At 44.7% G+C, this 22,285-nt stretch overlaps 1 protein-coding gene across 1 annotated transcript in view; it reads right to left on the reverse strand.

Annotated features, from left to right (window-relative positions):
• LOC141154967 (cytochrome P450 2G1-like) overlaps positions 1-22,285 on the reverse strand; it is a 140,480-nt gene that overhangs the window by 93,341 nt on the left and 24,854 nt on the right. The window contains exon 3 of the mRNA XM_073641546.1: positions 4,538-4,687. Coding sequence (XP_073497647.1) covers positions 4,538-4,687 — 150 coding nt within the window. The remainder of the gene's footprint in view (positions 1-4,537; positions 4,688-22,285) is intronic.

A 22,285-nucleotide genomic window follows, 5' to 3' on the forward strand; every position in this document is an offset into this window, starting at 1 on the left:
TGTAATGTGGGGACAGCACACCAGGAGAAATAGTGGCGGATGGGGAATGAGTACCAAGGGACGGCTGCCGCCATCAGGTTGCAGAAAGCTAAAAGGCAACATTTCAAGTGCAAGCATTCTCAAAATGTGTGAATTTAGTAGTGTGGCCTGTGGGGCGTTGGCTGCGTATTTGCGCTTGAGTTCCAAGGACTGGGATAGGGACATCTGAATGCTGCACTGGGAAAAGGACGTGGACGTTCTTGTTGAGAGTGTTCAATGACAGGTGCAGGGCGGGAGGCATATTGGCATGCGCCATGGACAGGGGATTGGCGTGGATGCACAACAGCAGAGCAAGCAGTGGTGTCACTCGCAGACACTGTTGCTGGACCCTGGGGTTTGGCCCACAAAGTCGGGTGCTTTGCTGCCATGTGCCTGATCATGCTGATGGTGATCAGGCTGCAAGTTTTGCTACCCTTGCTGATGCTGGCCTGGCAAGTGGTGCAAATGGCCTTTTTGGGGTTATCGGCAGAGTCTTTAAAAAACTACCAGACTCGGGAAGACCTAACAGTTGTACTCGCAACTTTCGTCGTGTTGATGTTACGAGGTTACGAGGTGGGGTTGCCTGCCTTCTGTCTGCGGCCACCACACTGCTTGTTCTTGCCTGTTGTGGTGCTATCCCTCTCCCTGTGTGCTGCTGTCCTCACTCAGCATGTCACCTTGCCAGGTTGGGTCAGTGACTTCATCGTTCATCACCTCATCTTCCACTTCCGCACCCTGGTCCTCCTCCTGAACTTCTGGCAATTGTGTCTCATCATCATCCACCTCTTGTGACAGTTTCCTACCGTCGCCTTCGTGTGACCATGGCTGTTCAAATATTTGGGCAATGCCAGATGCAATCTCCTCTTACCCCACTTCAAGTGGATTCGAGATGCCCGAATCTATAAATAGAAAAGTGAACAGCTCTTTGGAATGTCCAAGTGTGGGATCAGTTGTCTCCGGACACTCTGCATGGTGGGAGGAAGAAGGATCAGGGTGAGGAATATGCAGTCTAGACTCACGGCTTCTGAGACTTGACAGTGTGGAAGACAGGGTGATGGTGGTGGTGTCTAAGTGACTGGAAGCATTAGCTGCTATCCAATTAATAACCTTTTCACACTGCTCTGTGTCCAATAGTGGTGTTCTGCGGTCCCGTATTAATTGGGACAGGAAGGTCGAGAGACAAGATGTGGATGTTTGTTGTGGCACAATTTTAGCTTGCCCATGGCCTCGTCCTCGTCCTCTGCATGCACCATCACCATCATTTCCACTTCCCCGTCCCTTGCCATGCGCCTTGCCCATTTTAAGCGGAGGACGATATTTTCCACGTTCACTACAAATGGCTGGATTTGAACCGCCGTGATATGTGATACGTGTGATGGAAAACCACAGTTTTAAATAGCTGGCCTGTACGTTGCTGTTTTTTACAGCGACCTCGTGTCAATAACTTCACTGACACACTGCAACAAAATTTAAATTAAGGCCAGAAATGGCAGAATTTGGAGCGAACTTATATGTGATACGTGTGACGGAAAACCAGTTTTACATAGCTGGTCTGTAGGTTACTATTTTTACAGTGACCTGATGTCAATAAATTCACTAACACACTGCAAAAAAAATTTAAATGAAGGCCAATATTTTCCACGTTCACTACATATATCTGGATTTTTATCGCTGTAATATGGAAATGATCTGGCTGTATTCTGCTCTGGCAACAAGCAAGTAGAGCAGAAAAAGTGTTCTCTGGATTGTTTTTTAAGCAAATAATCAGGATTAAGATAAAAAAAATTATTCCTGGCCCCTGGTACCTGGGGCTATTTCTAGAAATATCTGTAACAGCAGCAGCAGACAGAACTGGAATGGAGCCTCTTGTGCTGTATGCACTGCAGTCTGCCACATACACTGCCTGCCTGCCTAACTCCTGCTATCACCACTGAATAGATGCGACTGGATTAGTCCTCAGAAGGACTGTTAGTTCAGATGGATATACTGTACAGACCAAAAGTTTGGACACACCTTCTCATTTAAAGATTTTTCTGTATTTTCATGACTATGAAAATTGTACATTCACACTGAAGGCATCAAAAGTATGAATTAACACATGTGGAATTATATACTTAACAAAAAGTGTGAAACAACTAAAAATATGTCTTATATTCTAGGTTCTTCAAAGTAGCCACCTTTTGCTTTGATGACTGCATTGCACACTCTTGGCATTCTCTTGATGAGCTTCAAGAGGTAGTCACCGGAAATGGTTTTCACTTCACAGGTGTGCCATGTCAGGTTAAATAAGTGGGATTTCTTGCCTTATAAATGGGGTTGGGACCATCAGTTGTGTTGTGCAGGACTAAGGTGGATACACAGCTGATAGTCCTACTGAATAGACTGTTAGAATTTGTATTATGGCAAGAAAAAAGCAGCTAAGTAAAGAAAAACGAGTGGCCATCATTACTTTAAGAAATAAAGGTCAGTCAGTCCGAAAAATTGGGAAAACTTTGAAAGTGTCCCCAAGTGCAGTTGCAAAAACCATCAAGCGCTACAAAGAAACTGGCTCACATGAGGACCGCCCCAGGAAAGGAAGACCAAGAGTCACCTCTGCTTCTGAGGATAAGTTTATCCGAGTAACCAGCCTCAGAAATCGCAGGTTAACACATCTCTACAACAACTGTTAAGAGGAGATTTTGTGCACCAGGCCTTCATGGTAAAATAGCTGCTAGGAAACCACTGCTAAGGACAGGAAACAAGCAGAAGAGACTTGTTTGGGCTAAAGAACACAAGGAATGGACATTAGACCTGTGTAAATCTGTGCTTTGGTCTGATGAGTCCAAATTTGAGATCTTTGGTTCCAACCACCGTGTCTTTGTGTGACGCAGAAAAGGTGAACGGATGGACTCTACATGCCTGGTTCCCACCGTGAAGCATGGAGGAGGAGGTGTGATGGTGTGGGGGTGCTTTGTTGGTGACACTGTTGGGAATTTATTCAAAATTGAAGGCATACTGAACCAGCATGGCTACCACAGTATCTTGCAGCGGCATGCTATTCCATCCGGCTTGCGTTTAGTTGGACCATCATTTATTTTTCAACAGGACAATGACCCCAAACACACCTCCAGGCTGTGTAAGGGCTATTTGACCAAGAGGGAGAGTGATGGGGTGCTACGCCAGATGACCTGGCCTCCACAGTCACCAGACCTGAACCCAATCGAGATGGTTTGGGGTGAGCTGGACCGCAGAGTGAAGGCAAAAGGGCCAACAAGTGCTAAGCATCTCTGGGAACTCCTTCAAGATTGTTGGAAGACCATTTTCGGTGACTACCTCTTGAAGCTCATCAAGAGAATGCCAAGAGTGTGCAAAGCAGTCATCAATGCAAAAGGTGGCTACTTTGAAGAACCTAAAATATAAGACATATTTTCAGTTGTTTCACACTTTTTTGTTAAGTATATAATTCCACAAGTGTTAATTCATAGTTTTGATGCCTTCAGTGTGAATGTACCATTTTCTTAGTCAAGAACATACAGAAAAATCTTTAAATGAGAAGGTGTGTCCAAACTTTTGGTCTGTACTGTATATATAGATGTTGTGGTATACCTACACTAACTAATAAACAAGCAAATCTCTCCCTAGCTCAGCAGCATCTCTCCCTACACTGCCTGTTTCCGGGATGCCTGATTGCAGAGTAGATTGACGAGCATGGTGGCGCCATGTCAATCACTATAATGCCACAACCAACATGGCTACGGCACTACAGTGTGTGGCACGCAATCCCTGCATGTTCATTGGCTCTCTAAAGAGCTCCAAACTTGCAGGGAGGGAACCCGAGCTCCCGGCCAAGCAACCAGTAAATATTCGTAGAGCGCTGAGTATCTCGTGCAGTGAGATGCTCTGGCGAGTACCGAGCAGTGGCGAGCATGCTCGCTCATCACTACTGTCTATCTAAAAAAAGCCTACATAATCACCGTTTTCTCTCTATAATTAAAAATTCCCTGGTAGCTTCATCTTAAGTGGTGTAATAGAGGCGCACAATAGTCAATCATCATTATTTTTTTTTTGTTGCAATGTAGCCAGAAAAAATGGAGGAGAGGAATTGGCGCAACATGTGTCTCAGGTTCCCCCTACATTTACCCCTTTGCCAAGAGTGGTATCAGAAAGTACAGTCCAACTATACCTAACGTATGACAAAATCAGCTCTGCTACATCTGGATGCCCTTTAAAAATACATTCAGCTGTGGCCTTGTGCTTGTATGTAGTCACTGAACCTGTAATATTCATATTCTTTCCACTAAGAGGGGCTGTAGTCCATCATATTTCTACAAGAGCTCAGGTCTAGATATAAGTTTGCTGCACTACCTTTAATATAGTTTCCAAAAGTCCCAATTTTCATGTGACAATCTCAGGACTGCAAAAAGGGTAAGGTTTAACAAAACCAAGCTCAAAAGCTTTTTTTGGAAGGTATTCTTGGGGAGCAGGGCATAAAATGTCCCAAACTGTGTGTTATAAATTTTGCGAAGAGTGCTCATCATACCATTAGAATTCCGAAATTCTTCCACAATGCATTGTGCTTCTGTTTGAATTTTGGACTCAATACTTTTCTTCCCAAATCCAAAGCTCTTCAGGGTCTTCACAGTAAATGTCCGGATGACTTTCCACCTTTCGCCGTTGCTCAGACTGATGCCTAAAAGAGAACACTGTAGAACATCAGTTCTGCGACAAGATTGATATAAATAGAAACAATGAATGGCATTGGTTTTTTTTTTGTTTTTTTTGGACTGTCTACAATACTTTCTAAATTGTAGCAAGAGGAAATACAGAAGCAGGCAACATCCTGTCTTAAAGGGAAATATGACAGCTGATACATGCTACCCAATCCATGTGCAGCATGTAGCAGACAATGGCAATGCATCAATACTTGGTAACAAGTGACACAACAAAATTTTTTTTTAACAGAACTTGATTTAAATTACATGGTAACAATATATTTTGCTGATTGAAGCAGAATAAAAAAGAAGAAATCGGACATAAAATCCTCATATGCCCCAGTAAAAAGGGGTAGAATTTAGCCCTATCATAAAAGATATGTTGCATATTCTCAGTCTAGAAGGAGGGCTGTAATCTGGTAAGCATATGACAGCTAAATAATTCACTGTAAAATTCCAAGCTGAAAAGTGTACTATCCTTAATGGAAAACAGGTGATAGCGAATGCCAAAGCAGATAAATATTTATATAATTTCTAAACAGAAAAGGAACAGATGAGATTCTGCAATTAGTGAATCCACAGGTAGCATACAAATCTGTGTCAAACACATCTAAAAAGCATTAAGCAAGGAAGGAACCTGACAAGGATTTTATAGCAGAAACACAAAAACTGCCACTAAGTAAGTGCAGCTTCAGCAGGAAGACATAAAACTCATAGCTATGAGTTTTATGTCTTCCTGCTGAAGCTGCACTTACTTAGTGGCAGTTTTTGTGTTTCTATTATATCATTGGGAAGCTATACTTTGACCGTTGTGATATATAAGGATTTTATAGCGTCTGAAGAATTGTATGATTACATTCAGGGCCGCCATCAGGGCATTACTGCCCTTACTCGCATATGGGGCCATTCGAGTAAATTCTACCCACTGCATCATAAAGGTTCCCATATTGAAACATTTCAACAACTTATTTTAAAGGAGATTCGGTCCTTTAAACATCAAAAAACTAAGGATAATCTGAGTCCCGGTGAGAGACGAGCCGTCATCTCACTTGAAGACAACCAAAATCTGATTATCAAGAATGCAGACAAAGGGGGTGGCGTAGTACTCATGAATAGAGATGAGCGTTGTTCTACTCGAACTGTTCGCCAATCTCAAATTCGAGCTGTTTTGGGCGGTGTTCGAGCCGTTCGGCGAACACGAACAATTTGAGAAAAATTCGGCTGTTCGAGGTTATGTTCGATAACTGTTCGTGCACCAAAATCATAACTGGATTTTTTCTCAGTAATGATGAAAATTAATGTTAATACGCAGTTTGAGTGTACAGCGGGGTGGGTGGAGGGGCAGGGGATGGATCTCTGCAGGAATAATGAAGATCTCCATTTTTTTTTCTCTTTCCCGCATTTACAGTGGGGAGGTGCAATCTGTCAGCCTATCAGCAGCGCACACACGGAGCGAAGTGCTTTTTTTCACACAAGCAAGGGCATGTGTCATTGGCAGTGTGTGTCTCATGTCCTTGCCCTATAAGACCAAGCCATTTTCCCCGTCGCCACCATTTTCTCACTGCTGCAGCTGCGTGTTAGACGGCACCGCTGTTGCTGTGTGCGCTATACCTTGTTAATTTCAAGCCAATTTTCGCACAAATATACAGATAGCTTGGGAGTAGGGAATAGTTGTGATTGCAGTCCTTTTAAGGACTAGGTTACAGCATTTCCTACGACTTTTATCAGGGAGGTCTGTGCTCTTAAATAGATAGATTGTGGGAGTAAAGACTAATTGTAATTGGAGTCCTTTTCAGGACTAGGTTACATCAGTTCCTATCAGTTTTTGCCAGGCAGGTCTGTGCCAGTGCTGTGCAAGTTTTTTTCACAGCATTTGGCTGAATCTAGCAAAGCTAATCCTTTTTGGCCTATTGCAGAGTGTGTTAGTCAGTGGAGTAGCCTATCTGTGTTGCAAGATATAACACCTGTGTATAGAATACCAATTTTTTTACTGCACCTAGTGAAGTAAAATCTTTTGGGCATAGCATCATTCTATTAGTCCATCTATACTGACCTCCATCAGGTTGCAAACTGAATATAATTTTTTTCTGCATCTAGCTCTGAAAAAATATTTGGCCTTCTAGCAGTGTGTCGGACTTTCTCTATTAGTCCATCTATACTGACCTCCATCAGGTTGCAAATTAAAACTAATTTTTATCTGCATCTACAGTACCTCTGAAAAAATATTTGGGCTTCTAGCTGTGTGTGGGACTTGTTGTATTAGTCCATCTATACTGACCTCCATCAGGTTGCAAACTGAATATATTTTTTTCTGCATCTACCTCTGAAAAAATATTGGGCTTCTAGCTGTGTGTGGGACTTGTTGTATTAGTCCATCTATACTGACCTCCATCAGGTTGAAAACTGAATATATTTTTTTCTGCATCTACCTCTGAAAAAATATTGGGCTTCTAGCTGTGTGTGGGACTTGTTGTATTAGTCCATCTATACTGACCTCCATCAGGTTGCAAACTGAATATATTTTTTTCTGCATCTACCTCTGAAAAAATATTGGGCTTCTAGCTGTGTGTGGGTCTTGTTCTATTAATCCATCCATACAGACCTCCATCAGGTTGCAAACTGATTATAATATTTTTCTGCATCTAGCTCTGAAAAAATATTTGGCCTTCTAGCAGTGTGTGGGACTTTCTCTGTTAGTCCATCTATACTGACCTCCATCAGGTTGCAAACAGAATATAATTTTTTTCTGCATCTAGCTCTGAAAAAATATTTGGCCTTCTAGCAGTGTGTCGGACTTTCTCTATTAGTCCATCTATACTGACCTCCATCAGGTTGCAAATTAAAAATAATTTTTATCTGCATCTACAGTACCTCTGAAAAAATATTTGGGCTTCTAGCTGTGTGTGGGACTTGTTGTATTAGTCCATCTATACTGACCTCCATCAGGTTGCAAACTGAATATATTTTTTTCTGCATCTACCTCTGAAAAAATATTGGGCTTCTAGCTGTGTGTGGGACTTGTTGTATTAGTCCATCTATACTGACCTCCATCAGGTTGCAAACTGAATATATTTTTTCTGCATCTACCTCTGAAAAAATATTGGGCTTCTAGCTGTGTGTGGGACTTGTTGTATTAGTCCATCTATACTGACCTCCATCAGGTTGCAAACTGAATATATTTTTTTCTGCATCTACCTCTAAAAAAATATTGGGCTTCTAGCTGTGTGTGGGTCTTGTTCTATTAATCCATCCATACAGACCTCCATCAGGTTGCAAACTGATTATAATTTTTTTCTGCATCTAGCTCTGAAAAAATATTTGGCCTTCTAGCAGTGTGTGGGACTTTCTCTGTTAGTCCATCTATACTGACCTCCATCAGGTTGCAAACTGAATATAATTTTTTTCTGCATCTAGCTCTGAAAAAATATTTGGCCTTCTAGCAGTGTGTCGGACTTTCTCTATTAGTCCATCTATACTGACCTCCATCAGGTTGCAAATTAAAAATAATTTTTATCTGCATCTACAGTACCTCTGAAAAAATATTTGGGCTTCTAGCTGTGTGTGGGACTTGTTGTATTAGTCCATCTATACTGACCTCCATCAGGTTGCAAACTGAATATTTTTTTTTCGCATCTACCTCTGAAAAAATATTGGGCTTCTAGCTGTGTGTGGGACTTGTTGTATTAGTCCATCTATACTGACCTCCATCAGGTTGCAAACTGAATATATTTTTTTCTGCATCTACCTCTGAAAAAATATTGGGCTTCTAGCTGTGTGTGGGACTTGTTGTATTAGTCCATCTATACTGTACTCCATCAGGTTGCAAACTGAATATATTTTTTTCTGCATCTACCTCTCAAAAAATATTGGGCTTCTAGCTGTGTGTGGGTCTTGTTCAATTAATCCATCTATACAGACCTCCATCAGGTTGCAAACTGAATATAATTTTTTTCTGCATCTAGCTCTGAAAAAATATTTGGCCTTCTAGCAGTGTGTGGGACTTTCTCTGTTAGTCCATCTATACTGACCTCCATCAGGTTGCAAACTGAATATAATTTTTTTCTGCATCTAGCTCTGAAAAAATATTTGGCCTTCTAGCAGTGTGTCGGACTTTCTCTATTAGTCCATCTATACTGACCTCCATCAGGTTGCAAATTAAAAATAATTTTTATCTGCATCTACAGTACCTCTGAAAAAATATTTGGGCTTCTAGCTGTGTGTGGGACTTGTTGTATTAGTCCATCTATACTGACCTCCATCAGGTTGCAAACTGAATATATTTTTTTCCGCATCTACCTCTGAAAAAATATTGGGCTTCTAGCTGTGTGTGGGACTTGTTGTATTAGTCCATCTATACTGACCTCCATCAGGTTGCAAACTGAATATATTTTTTTCTGCATCTACCTCTGAAAAAATATTGGGCTTCTAGCTGTGTGTGGGACTTGTTGTATTAGTCCATCTATACTGACCTCCATCAGGTTGCAAACTGAATATATTTTTTTCTGCATCTACCTCTCAAAAAATATTGGGCTTCTAGCTGTGTGTGGGTCTTGTTCTATTAATCCATCTATACAGACCTCCATCAGGTTGCAAACTGAATATAATTTTTTTCTGCATCTAGCTCTGAAAAAATATTTGGCCTTCTAGCAGCGTGTGGGACTTTCTCTGTTAGTCCATCTATACTGACCTCTATCAGGTTGCAAACTGAATATAATTTTTTTCTGCATCTAGCTCTGAAAAAATATTTGGCCTTCTAGCAGTTTGTCGGACTTTCTCTATTAGTCCATCTATACTGACCTCCATCAGGTTGCAAACTGAATATAATTTTTTTCTGCATCTAGCTCTGAAAAAATATTTGGCCTTCTAGCAGTGTGTCGGACTTTCTCTGTTAGTCCATCTATACTGACCTCCATCAGGTTGCAAATTAAAAATAATTTTTATCTGCATCTACAGTACCTCTGAAAAAATATTTGGGCTTCTAGCTGTGTGTGGGACTTGTTGTATTAGTCCATCTATACTGACCTCCATCAGGTTGCAAACTGAATATATTTTTTTCTGCATCTACCTCTGAAAAAATATTGGGCTTCTAGCTGTGTGTGGGTCTTGTTCTATTAATCCATCTATACAGACCTCCATCAGGTTGCAAACTGAATATAATTTTTTTCTGCATCTAGCTCTGAAAAAATATTTGGCCTTCTAGCAGTGTGTGGGACTTTCTCTGTTAGTCCATCTATACTGACCTCCATCAGGTTGCAAACTGAATATAATTTTTTTCTGCATCTAGCTCTGAAAAAATATTTGGCCTTCTAGCAGTTTGTCGGACTTTCTCTATTAGTCCATCTATACTGACCTCCATCAGGTTGCAAATAAAAAATAATTTTTATCTGCATCTACAGTACCTCTGAAAAAATATTTGGGCTTCTAGCTGTGTGTGGGACTTGTTGTATTAGTCCATCTATACTGACCTCCATCAGGTTGCAAATTGAATATAATTTTTTTCTGCATCTAACCCAGCCAATAGTTTTGGCCTAATACCACAGTTTGGCCACTCAGCTCTGCTCGGTTACCATCCATTGTTTTTTTGTGCAAACAACTCCAGAGTTGTGAATTAGTTAACCACCAAAATGAGTGGAAAAAGGCCTGCTGCTGGTGGAAAGGGGAATAGGCGTGTTGGGAAGGGGAAAAAAGGTTGTGTCCGTGGGGTAGGTGTTAAAGCAACAGTAACATCTGCAGAAGAAAGACCATCTTCCAGCCAAACTAAAATGTCTACTTCTTTTAGAGGACAATGTGATAAGATCCCTTTCTTACGGCCACGCCAATCGCTACAAATTCCAGATGAGGCACAAAAACAGCAGGTGCTTCAACGGATATCAAGTATTCCTTTAAGTGGGCTCTCCTCCACATCAACTTCAACATCACAAATACTCCAGTCCTCAAAGGTGTCACCCCAATCGCACTTGCTTCCTCACAGCTCCCAAATCTCCAGCTGCCCGTCTGAGTATGAGGTAGAACAGATGGTTGAGTCTGCAGAGCTGTTTACTCATACTATAGCCTGGGAATCAGAGGTCGACTCTAGCGCTTCTGTGAATCCAGATGAGGAAATGATCCGCACTGATGCCCAGAATCTTTATGAGTCGGATCCAGGACCAGACGCAGAAGGTTCTGACCATAATGTAGACCCTCATTCCCAAACTGTAACTCCTGTTGGTGGAGACAATGAGGAAGACGATGATAAGACTCAAATACCTGATTGGAGCGACAACTTTAGTTTTTTGTCAGGGCAGGAACAGGTTGGCTCTGAGGACGACGGGTGTGATAACGCACAGGGTGATGATGATGAGGTTGGAGATCCCACTTACTGTCAACCCACAGTCAGCCAAGAGATGAGGTCAGCAGAGGAGGTGGAGGAAGATGCTAGTGACGACGAGGTCAGGTTGCGCCTTCCTGGACAGAGACGTAGTACTGGAAGCACGTCAACAACTGCATCCTCAAACACAACTCTGCCTCTCACCACAAGTGGTGGTGGCTCTTCAGGTCGCATGGGTGCTAAGCCTTGCATAGTCTGGGCATTTTTTCAGATCGATAAAGATGACCCAACTCGTGTTATCTGTAACATTTGTCAGCAAAAGCTAAGTAGAGGCCAAAAAATACATAGTTTGAGTACTTCATGCATGAACCGGCACATGGACATGAAGCATAACTTGCAGTGGGAAGCACAGTGTGCTACAATGCGGCCCAGCCGGCCGGGCCAACCACCGTCTGCCATATCTTGTGCATCCGCGGCCTCTTCATCCTCTGTGACTGGGGGGACAGCAGTAACACCTGTTTTGGGGCGCAGACCTGCCACCTCTTTACCCACAACAGCCAGCGTGATTGGCAGGTCATCATTTTCTTTGGAGGTGGGAACACCAGCTGGTGTTGAGCGCTGTCCGACATCGATAGCACCACCTTTGGATCAAGGCAACCTAACATGTCCGCCTGCATCTTCCTCACAGACCGGCAGTTTGCCGGGGACACCCTTATCAACCCCGTCTAAGCACAATAGCCAGCCCTCGGTCCCTCAGATGTGGACAAGTAAAAGACCATTTCCTCCTAGCCATGAGAAAGCTAAGAGGTTGAATTTCACCATCTGCAAGCTCTTGGCTACAGAAATGCTGCCTTTCCGCCTGGTGGACACAGAGGATTTTCGAGACCTTATGTCCGTCGCAGTGCCCCAGTACCAGATGCCCAGTCGGCACTACTTCTCAAAGAAAGGTGTGCCTGCGCTCCACCAGCATGTCGCACACAACATCACCGCTTCTTTGAGAAACTCTGTGTGTGACAGGGTGCATTTCACCACAGACACTTGGACGAGTAGGCATGGACAGGGGCGTTACATGTCGCTGACTGGGCACTGGGTAACTATGGTGACAGCAGGACAAGGGGCTGCTGTCCAAGTCTTGCCGTCCCCACGAGTTGTGCGTCAATCCTCTTTATGTCAAAGTTCCTCCACTGCTTCTGCCTCCTCAACCTCCTCTCGGTCTTCCACCTGCACCCAAAGCCTGTCTGGTCATGCCACAAGCTTTCTAACTGCGCAGAAGGGATCCTGCACACCTCCTTACTATGCTGGCAGTAGGGCTCAACGTCATCAGGCGGTTTTTACATTGAAATGTCTGGGAAATGTGAGTCACACAGCTAAGGAGTTGTGGTCAGCTCTGGAGAACCAATTTCATGAATGGTTGTCTCCACTGGACCTGAAACCAGGGAAGGCCGTGTGCGACAATGCTGCAAACCTGGGTGCGGCCCTTCGCCGGGGCAATGTCACACACGTGCCTTGTATGGCTCACGTGTTGAACCTGGTTGTCCAGCAATTTTTAGCCCACTATCCCAGACTAGATGGCCTTCTGCAGAGGGCACGGTCGCTGTGTGCTCACTTCCGCCGTTCGCATCCCGCAGCTCAGCGACTTACATCTCTACAGAAGTCGTTGGGCCTGCCACTTCACCGGCTAAAATGCGATGTGCCTACCCGGTGGAATTCAACTCTGCACATGTTGCAGCGACTGTGGCAGCACCGACAAGCCCTGGTGCAATACGTTCTGACGTATAGCCTGGGCCAACGAGATTCAGAGGTGGGGCTAATCACGCTGGAGGAGTGGTCTCAGATCAGGGACCTATGCACCCTTCTGCACAGTTTTGAAATGGCGACGAAGATGTTTAGTGCTGACGATGCCATTATCAGCATGACTATTCCGGTGATTTATATGCTGGAGCACATGTTAAACAGAATTCGGAGTCAGGTGGTGGCACAAGAGGAGGTGGAGGAAGTAGAGGAGGAGGAGTTGTATGCGGAAGGGCTAACATCTGCAAGGTCCAGACGGTCGGCAGCACCAAGGCGGCAGGCATGTGAGGGTGGGGGAGATGGTTTTACCAGGGCGCATGGTAGCAGCCAAACTAGTGAGGAAGGTGCAGGAGCCCAGGAAGAAGTGGAGGACGAACTGATGGAAGACTCATCAGATGAGGGAGACCTTGATCACATTTCTGTTGTGCGAGGTTGGGGGGAGAGGACAGAGGAAGGAAGCATGATTGTTACCTCGCCACCAACACAACAGGGACTTGGTGCTCCTGGATGCGCAACACACATGAGTGCCTTCTTGCTGCACTACCTGCAACATGACCCTCGAATTGTGAGAATTAGAAATAATCCTGACTACTGGGTTGCCACACTGTTAGATCCCCGGTACAAAAGTAAATTTGCAGAAATTATTCCTGCCATAGAAAGGGATGCACGCATGCAGGAGTATCAGCAGAGACTGTTGCAGAATCTTACATGTGCTTTTCCACAAAATACCAGTGGTGCACGTAGTGAATCTCACAGTTCCAACTTGCCAACCGTGGGACCGTCAAGTGTTCAGCACTCAAACCGTAACAGAACCACAGTATCTGCTGGTAACATCAATTTTGCGGAATCATTTCACCACTTTTTTAGCCCATCCTTTGCAAGGCCACAGGAGACAAGAAGTCTGACACATAGTCAACGCCTAGAGACGATGGTACAGGAGTATCTCCAAGTAAACATTGAAGCCACGACTGTGTCACTGGACCCTTGCTCTTTTTGGGCTTCCAATCTGGATAAATGGCCGGAGCTAGCCACTTACGCCTTGGAGATCTTGTCATGCCCCGCAGCCAGCGTTCTGTCTGAACGTGTGTTCAGCGCTGCTGGTGGTGTGCTGACAGAAAAGCGCACGCGGCTCTCCACTGATCATGTTTATCTGTATCTTGACTGGAAAATAATTTGGGCTTTGTAGCAGTGTGCAGCACTGATCCTATTAGGCCATCTATACTAAAGCTTCACCAGATTTAAAATTAAAAATAATTTTTAGCTGCATCTAGCCCGGAAAATAATTTTGGGGCTCCGAGATGCGCAAGACACATAAGTGCCTTCTTGCTGCACTACCTGCAGCATGACCCTCATATTGTCAGAATTCGAAGTAATCATGACTACTGGGTTGCCACACTCTTAGATCCCCCAAACTTTTCGATCAACCTTTTCATTTTAATAAAGACCAAAAAAATGGTCATTTTTGAAATTATAAGCATTAGCAGGTTGTTAGAAACTGAAATCAAACAGTTTTCAACTCAAAACTTTATTCTAGGTGATGCTACATTTTCACATAGGACCCCTTGTTCTAAAGGAGCTTCTGAACTCTCTCGTCCATTGAATTTGTCAGGTTTTGGATGGTTTCTGCTTCAATTGTTTTGCATGAGGACAGAATACCCTCCCAGAGCTGTTGCTTAGATGTGAACTGCCTCCCGCCATCATAGACACTCCTTTTAATGATGCTCCAAAGGTTCTGAATGGGGTAGAGGTCAGGGGAGCATGGGGGTCACACCATAAGTTTGTCCCCTTTTATGCCCATATCAGCCAGAGATGCAGATGTTTTATGTGCAGCATGAGATGGTGCATTATCATGCAGAAAAATGATCTTGCTGTGAAATACACGGTTCTTCTTCTTGAACCATGGCAGGAAGTGCTGTTTGAGAAAATCCACATACATTATGGAGTTCATCTTTAGCGCCTTCAGGGATCCTAAAGGGGCCGACAATCTCTATCCCCATGATTCCAGCCCAAAACATTACTCCACCTCCTCCTTGTTGGCGCTGTAGCCGTGTTTGCGTGGGGTGTCCATCAACCAGCCATCCTCCACTCCATCCATCTGGACCATCGAGCGCTGCACGGCACTCATCCGTGAACAAAACTGTTTTGAAATCAGTCTTCATGTAATGTTTGGCCCACTGGAGCCATTTCTGCTTGTGTGAAGTGGATAGAGGAGGTCGACAGGATGGCGTATGCACAGCTGCAAACCTCTGAAGGACCCTGCATCTTGTTGTTCGGGGGACGTTGGAGGCACAAGCAGCTTCAAAAACTTGTCTGCTGCTATGACAAGGCTTTTTTGCCGCTGCTCTTTCAACCTGACGTAATTGCCTGTAGGAAAGAGTCCTCAATTTGCCCTTATCAGCACGCACACGTGTGTACTGTGAATCGGCTACATACTTCTTGATTGCCAAGACACTTCATCCTGATCATCGCACAATGTTGATTGTAGTCATGCCTTGACCTAAACACTCCACAATTTGTTGCTTCTCAGCAGCCGACACATCCTTTTTCTTTCCCATTTTGGCAGAAAATGTAGGCTGCTTAATAATGTGAGAGAGCCTTCTTAAGTAGTCTTGCCTTTCATTGGACACACCTGCCAAACTAATTAGCACAGGTGTCTGCAATTGCTTACAGTGATATAAAGAGCCCTGACACACATCACCATCAATGAGTTTAACTGACAAACAAACAAATTCTTCCCTTATCACTCCTAAACACTTTTTGCATAATAATTTGGAACGCAGTGTACATGTGCTTTTCCACAAAACACCAGCGGTTCACGTAGTGAATCTTAAAGTTCTAACTTGCCAACCGTGGTCTGTATGGAGTTGTTCAATAAAGGGCCCAAAATTAAGATAACATAGATGGGAGAGGTCTCTATGAATAGGAATTCCTAAGTATTTGATACCCTGTGAGGGCCAGGCAAAGGGAAAGTTGGACTGGATGGAATCCTATATGGATTTGGGGAGGGAGACATCGAGGGCCTCAGACTTCGCTGCATTGATTTTAAAATTTGACCATGTAACAAAGTGATCTATTTCAGCCATAACAGCATGGATGGATATATGTGATTGAGTGATATATACTAGGACATCATCAGCAAATAGAGAGCACTTGTACTCGGTGCCTCCCACCTCAATCCACCTAATATTGGGGTTATGGCGAATTGATGAGAGCAGGTGCTCCGTCACTAGGATGTATAAGAGAGGGGACAGAGGACATCCCTGCCTTGTCCCATTGGTGATTGTGAAAGGTGATGAAAATGCTCTGACGCACCCACTGGGTCTTGGGACACCCGGTTCCGGACCCTTTTTGGTGGATGCTGGTGGTTGTAGTCTTCGTGGCGGCGACCCGGTTCCGTGGCTCAGGGCGGTCAAACCAGTGGCGGAACTATTTATGTGGTTTTGATGTTTAAATGTACGACTACGCCATCCGTGGATTGCGGTCAGAGTGAACCGCCGCTACAGGGCAGACCGCTGAGGCTGGTGTTGTGGGTGCAGCAGAGCGTAGCATAACTCCCCACGGGAGGAGTATAGCCTCAGGGCAGTGTATGCGGAGGATGGGGGTGATGGTGCAGGGCAGCAGCAGTAACGACACGGAGTCAGTGATGCAGTTCAGGGCCTTTACTCACAGTTCTTATTATCCAGACCACGTCTGCAGGTAACGGCTGCCCACGTCGTACTGTGCTCACCAGGTGAGGGGCTCAGACAACTCCCAGATAACTTTGGAGCACTTCACAGGACCCCCTTTGTGTGTCCTTTGTCTGGCCTTTCTTACCAACACTTCTGTCCGGCTGCCTCGGGCCTCCTCTTGGTAAACTTGGCGCCAGTTTCCCTGACCCTATGTGGTGCCTTCCTAGCGGGTGTAGCGAGGGGCTGCGCCACATAAAATGTCAGAGCCTCCGGTTTCTAGCTGAGGGTCGTTTCCTGCCTCCACTAGTTCGGGGACCGGTCTCCCCCTTTGGCCTGACCCCTCCACGCAGGTGGATTCGGGCGTGCGGTGGCGACTCGCCCGTCCGCACCCCTGGGATCCCTTCATTCCTCGTTCCTGGAGCCTTCTCCGCTCCTCTTCCTTCCTTCTCCCTCTTCCAGGCCTGGGCCTCTGTTACTAGGCCCGCCTCCGGAGCAGAGCTCATGCAGAGCCCCTGCTCCCTGCCACTTCTGCTCAGACTTCTCTGCACTGAACTAAGATGGTGCCCACCTTTTATACTCCCTTCTCAATGCACCCAGGAACTGCTTCCTCCCTGCTCCTGCACTACAGGGTTCCCCTTCCTCAGTGTTCCCTCCCCCCACTCCAGCCAGGGACAGGGACTGTCGTGCCCATCTCAGGGGCATATTGGTCGCCCTGCCCCACGGCAATGTGGTGTAATGCATGAAGGTGTCGGGTCCTGATCCACACTCCATCCTTACCTGAGAGTGAGATATCACACCTCTGGTTGAGGTGCAATACGTCTGTAGCAACCGAGCCCTCAGGGTGCTACAGTTCCATTTATCTTCAGCCTAGGTGACGTATTGTGATACAGCGCCGTGATTTTGGCTATAAAAGGGTCCCCTAGACCCCTACCCCAAGCTTTTTAAGAGAATCATATATGGCGTGCCAGGAGACTCTATGGAATGCTTTCTCAGCATCCAACGAGAGTATCTAATTACAAATTTTTAACTGCATCTAGCCCAGGAAATACTTTGTGCCTAGTAGCAGTGTCTGCTAGTCAGCGGATTATCCCGGCTGTTAAGCAAGCTACACCACCTGTAGTTTAGACACTTAATTTTTTCAAAGGAAATGATTCGGGACCATGGGATACTTAGTGAAGAGCATCAGGAGGCACCCCAAGGCATAGGGGCTGGGACTGGCAGTAGGATGCCTTGCGGTGGACAGCCGAGCTCGATCCTTATAAAAGCTTTTTAACTGCAGCAGCTTTAGTGGACGCTACTGGAGCTGGAATTACGCGGCTGCTGGCATGAGACTTGCCCTCCAATAGATCCTTGTAAATGGATTTAAAGTGTATTCATTCAAATTAGAGAGACAATTTAAATTAAAAAGCTTAGAGCTGCCTCCACCACAGGGGGGCTCGCTCGACCCACCAGCGGACAGGCACCAGTATTGGGAGAGGGGGGCTGGCCGTCAGGGTTCACTGCGGCTCTGGCACAAACCCGGCGACACGGAGGTGGCACGGGCAGGAGCGGACTGGCCGTGTCGGCTTCTCACTTTTTGGATTTTAGAAGGGCATGACATGCCTATATCTGTGTCTCCCCCTCCTTTTACTCCTCCACCTCTTTTATTTTCGCATGACTATATGTACTTGTCACTTTTCCATGTGTTAGTTATGTCTTCTGAGCAGTTTGTCAGCTTTTGGACACCTTTGAAGGTGTTTTCTATGTGTTTCTATGTGTTTTTGTTTGCCTGCCATTGGTTTTAACGGTGTTCGAAGGTGTTCGACGAACAGTTCGGCGAACAGTTCGGCGAACACACGGGTGTTCGACGAACCGAACCGAACTCGAACACTACGGGGGTGGCTCAACACTACTCATGAATAGAGGCTGGTATATTGGGTAGGGAAAGAGAATTCTGGATGATCATGACTACTACGAAATGCTATCTCAGGACTCGTCGGTTTCTATATTTTTTAATTATAAGGAGCATATTAGGACCGCACACGCAAAGGGTCTTCTAAACAAAAAAGAGAAACATTTTTTGGATATAACTACATTCAGGTTCCTTTTTTCTATTTCCTCCCCAAGATACACAAAATCCCCATCAATCCCCTGGGCCGCCCAATCATTTCGGGAATTGGTTCCATCACCAGTAACCTTTCCCATTATGTCAACCTTTTTCTTCAAAAATATGTTCCTAAGCTTGATTCCTACCTGAGAGACTCCTCCCAACTAATTAAACTTTTGAGAAACCTCCCCCCTATGAATGAGTGCCTAATCTTGACCCTTGACGTTATTGCTCTTTATAGCAATATATCCCACGACTTGGGGTTGCAAGCAATCGATCAGTTCTTGTCAATGGACACTAATATTCCAGTTGAGCAAAGGTATTTCCTTAAAAACATCTATTATGTTTATATCAAATAATAATGTATTCACATTTGAAGGGGTGGTTTACCGTCAGATAAAGGGCTGCGCGATGGGGATGAGGTTCACCTCCAGTTATGCAAATTTGTTTATTGGGGTTTTTGAGTCCGCCTTCATCGCGCAGTCCCCCCTGGCGGTCAACCATGTGGTGTTTTATCGCCGCTTCATAGACGACTTATTTTTCCTGTGGAGGGGAACTAGCGTGAGTGCATTGAAATTCGTTGAGGAACTCAACACTAATCCATGGGGTTTATCATTTACAGCGACCTTTTCTGAAACCGCCTTACAGTTTTTGGATCTTATGGTGCAGTTTGATCTAACAGGAAGATTGTTCACATCAAATTTTTGTTAAACGTGTGGATGTTAACAGTTATTTAAGGTTCGATAGTGGACATCTCCCGAAATTGATCACCAATGTCCCTTATGAGCAATATTGGAGGGTCCGAAAAAACTTCACCAGAGATTCTGAATTTTTAGTGGAATCTAAAATATTGAAAAAAATGATTTCTACAGAAAGGCTACCCCAAGAAGCTATTGATGGATGCTTTCTCCAGAACTAAAACCCTTACACAGGATATGTGTCTTGATAGGATTGAGTCATTCACCGATAAAAATAAGAGTAGACATAAATTTGCCTCAGATTTGAATAGATGCAGCATGGTCACCACATTTAGTCAATCTAGGGTTACCATCCATAATATTTTGGATAAATTCTGGTTTATCTTGAAGGGTGACCCCATTTTAGGACCCTTTATACCTAACAAGCCGAGCATTATTTATAGGAAGAACAGAAATTTGCAAAACTTAATAGCACCAAGTAATACATCCCTGAAATCTAGAATACAACCCTCACAAGAGGGCTCCTGGTGTCTTCCATGTAATATGCCTAAATGTTTATGTTGTAGAGTCATTCAAAATGGTAATCAAAAGAATTATTCATCATATACCACAGGAAAAAAATTCTCTATCAAACACAATGTGAATTGTCAGTCGACACATGTGATCTATTTACTTGAGTGCACTTGCAACCTCCAGTACGTGGGTCGAACGATACAAACTATGCACGCACGTCTAAATAAACAAAGACATAATATTCGGATAGGTTATTAATTACACAGCGTATCCAAACATTTTATCATTGTTCATCAAGAAGATCCAGGAGATATGAGGCTTACTATTATAGACCACATACCTGATACTGTCCCCGACCGATTAGTGAGTTTGATTAATAAAGAAAGTTTTTGGATCTTCAAGTTGGGCACGTTGGCCCCTGAGGGTCTGAATTTGGCCCTTGAAAATGTAACCAGCTCTTAAGGTCATTTCCTTCTCCTTTCTAATGGAATTATTATTGCTATGTTTTAAATGTGTTTTTTTTCTTTCTCTTTTTATGATGCAGTTTTGAATAACTGTTTTTTAACATGTATTACTTCATTCTATATCTCACTTAATATGTTTCAATTTTTTTGTATTTATGTATAGGTGATTTCTATGAAATTGATGTAGGCACTACAGATGTATTTTTGTATAACTGTTTATCAACATGTATTGCCACATTCTATACCTTATCCAATGTGTTTTTGATACTTTGTATTCATGTGAAGGTGGCTTATGTGAAACCAATGTGGACACTTTGCACCAGCACATGAAGGGTTTCCTTTGTTTGTACCCAGGTTAACTAATTAATATCAACCAATCACTGTGAATCTTTGTCTATATATATTTTATGTTTGTGCTCATACCCTTGTACCACCTAAGGAAGATAGTTTACTATCGAAACGCGTTGTGGAAAGGGCTCATTAAATTTATTTTTTAGCCCTAAAAAAATTTTCACCTCTAGTGTTCATTCTTTTAGCGCCCTATAGACCGATTTTTATTTAATTTAATTTGGACCACTTACTGGCATATGGGGCCTGGTTAGCAGAGGGGCCCGGGGCAGGACCCTCCTCTTTCTGCTTCTGCTCGCCGGGACCCAGCGAACTGAACTTGCGTCCTTTGACGCACATTCACATGAAACCTATTGCCGTGCGGGAGTCTTCCTGCACGGCAATAGTTAACAGCCGCCAGCCAATCACAGGCTGGCAGCTAACGTCAACGTGCACGTGTCCGGCGTATGATGTCACTGCCGACATCTGACTGGCTGGTGTCCGAGTCTCAATTTGGTATACGAGAGGAGCCGCTGGACTGGCGGCCAGGTAAGGAGAAGCTTTTTTTTTACTTTTTTGTAAAGCCGCACCATGGGGGCTGAATGGGAGATGAAATGGGGGCAGGATGGAGACATGGGGCAGAATGGGATATGACATGAAGGCAGAATGGGCGATGACATGGGGGCAGAATGAAGACATTGGAGGCAGAATGGGAGATAACAAGGGGCAGAATGGAGACTTTGGGGGTAGAATGGGAGATGATATGAAGTCAGAATGGAGATACATGGGGCACAATGGAGAGTCATGGTTGCAGAATGGAGACACAGGGGAAGAATGGAAAGACATGAGGGCAAAATGGAGAGACAGGGGCAGAATGGAAAGACACAGGGGCTGAATGAAGAGACACAGGGGCTGAATGGAGAGACACAGGAGCTGAATGGAGAGACACAGGGGCTGAATGGAGAGAAACAGGGGCAGAATGGAGAGACACAGGGGCAGAATGGAGATGTGGCGCCCCTGAGGGTTCAGTCGCCACAAAGGTACTGCATCCGTGGTGCCTCACTTTATGGTAAGGAAAGGAGTACAGCCCGGGACCCCAACACCTGCATCCAACACTACACTGCTCCAGGCCGGCTGGAAGGGCAAGATGCACTGTGTTCAGCTGAGCCCTGTCCCTGGCTGGAGTGGGGGGATCCAGAGTGAGGGGGAACCAAGTAATGGGTGTGGGAGGAGGAAGGAGTTTAGGGGAGCTTTTGTTAGGAGTATAAATAGGGGATCCATCTTAGTTACAGATAGTGTAAAGTAGTAGTAGTAGTAGTAGGTGGAGGTCTGTGCCTAGTGAGAGGAGCAGGTGCTCTTCAGGAGCTCTGCTCCATACTGAGCCTGGTAAATGAGGCCCAGCGGAGTAGAGTAGAGGAGCGGAGCAGAGGAGGAAGACTCCGGTAACTGAAGGGGTACCAGGGGTACGGAAGAAGCAGTAAGCCACCCGTACACCCTAATCTGTCAGGTGTCAGAGGGACCAGGCCGCAAGAAGGGAACCGGTCCCTGGGCTGGTCGTGTCGCTTCAAGCCTCGGCTAGGAAACCGGAGGCTTCTGACTTTTATGGTGCAGTTGCCATACTCGCATTCTAGCCACCAAGAAAGGTAGCCTTGTAGGACCAGGGAACTCCAGGTGTCCCTGAAGGATCCGAGGACGCCTTCTTGGGGCTCAGTTTGTGAGGCG

Source organism: Phyllobates terribilis, unplaced genomic scaffold, assembly GCF_046119375.1.
Source record: "Phyllobates terribilis strain yellow unplaced genomic scaffold, ASM4611937v1 Scaffold_7__3_contigs__length_470593459, whole genome shotgun sequence".
NCBI classification, from domain to species: domain Eukaryota; kingdom Metazoa; phylum Chordata; class Amphibia; order Anura; family Dendrobatidae; genus Phyllobates; species Phyllobates terribilis.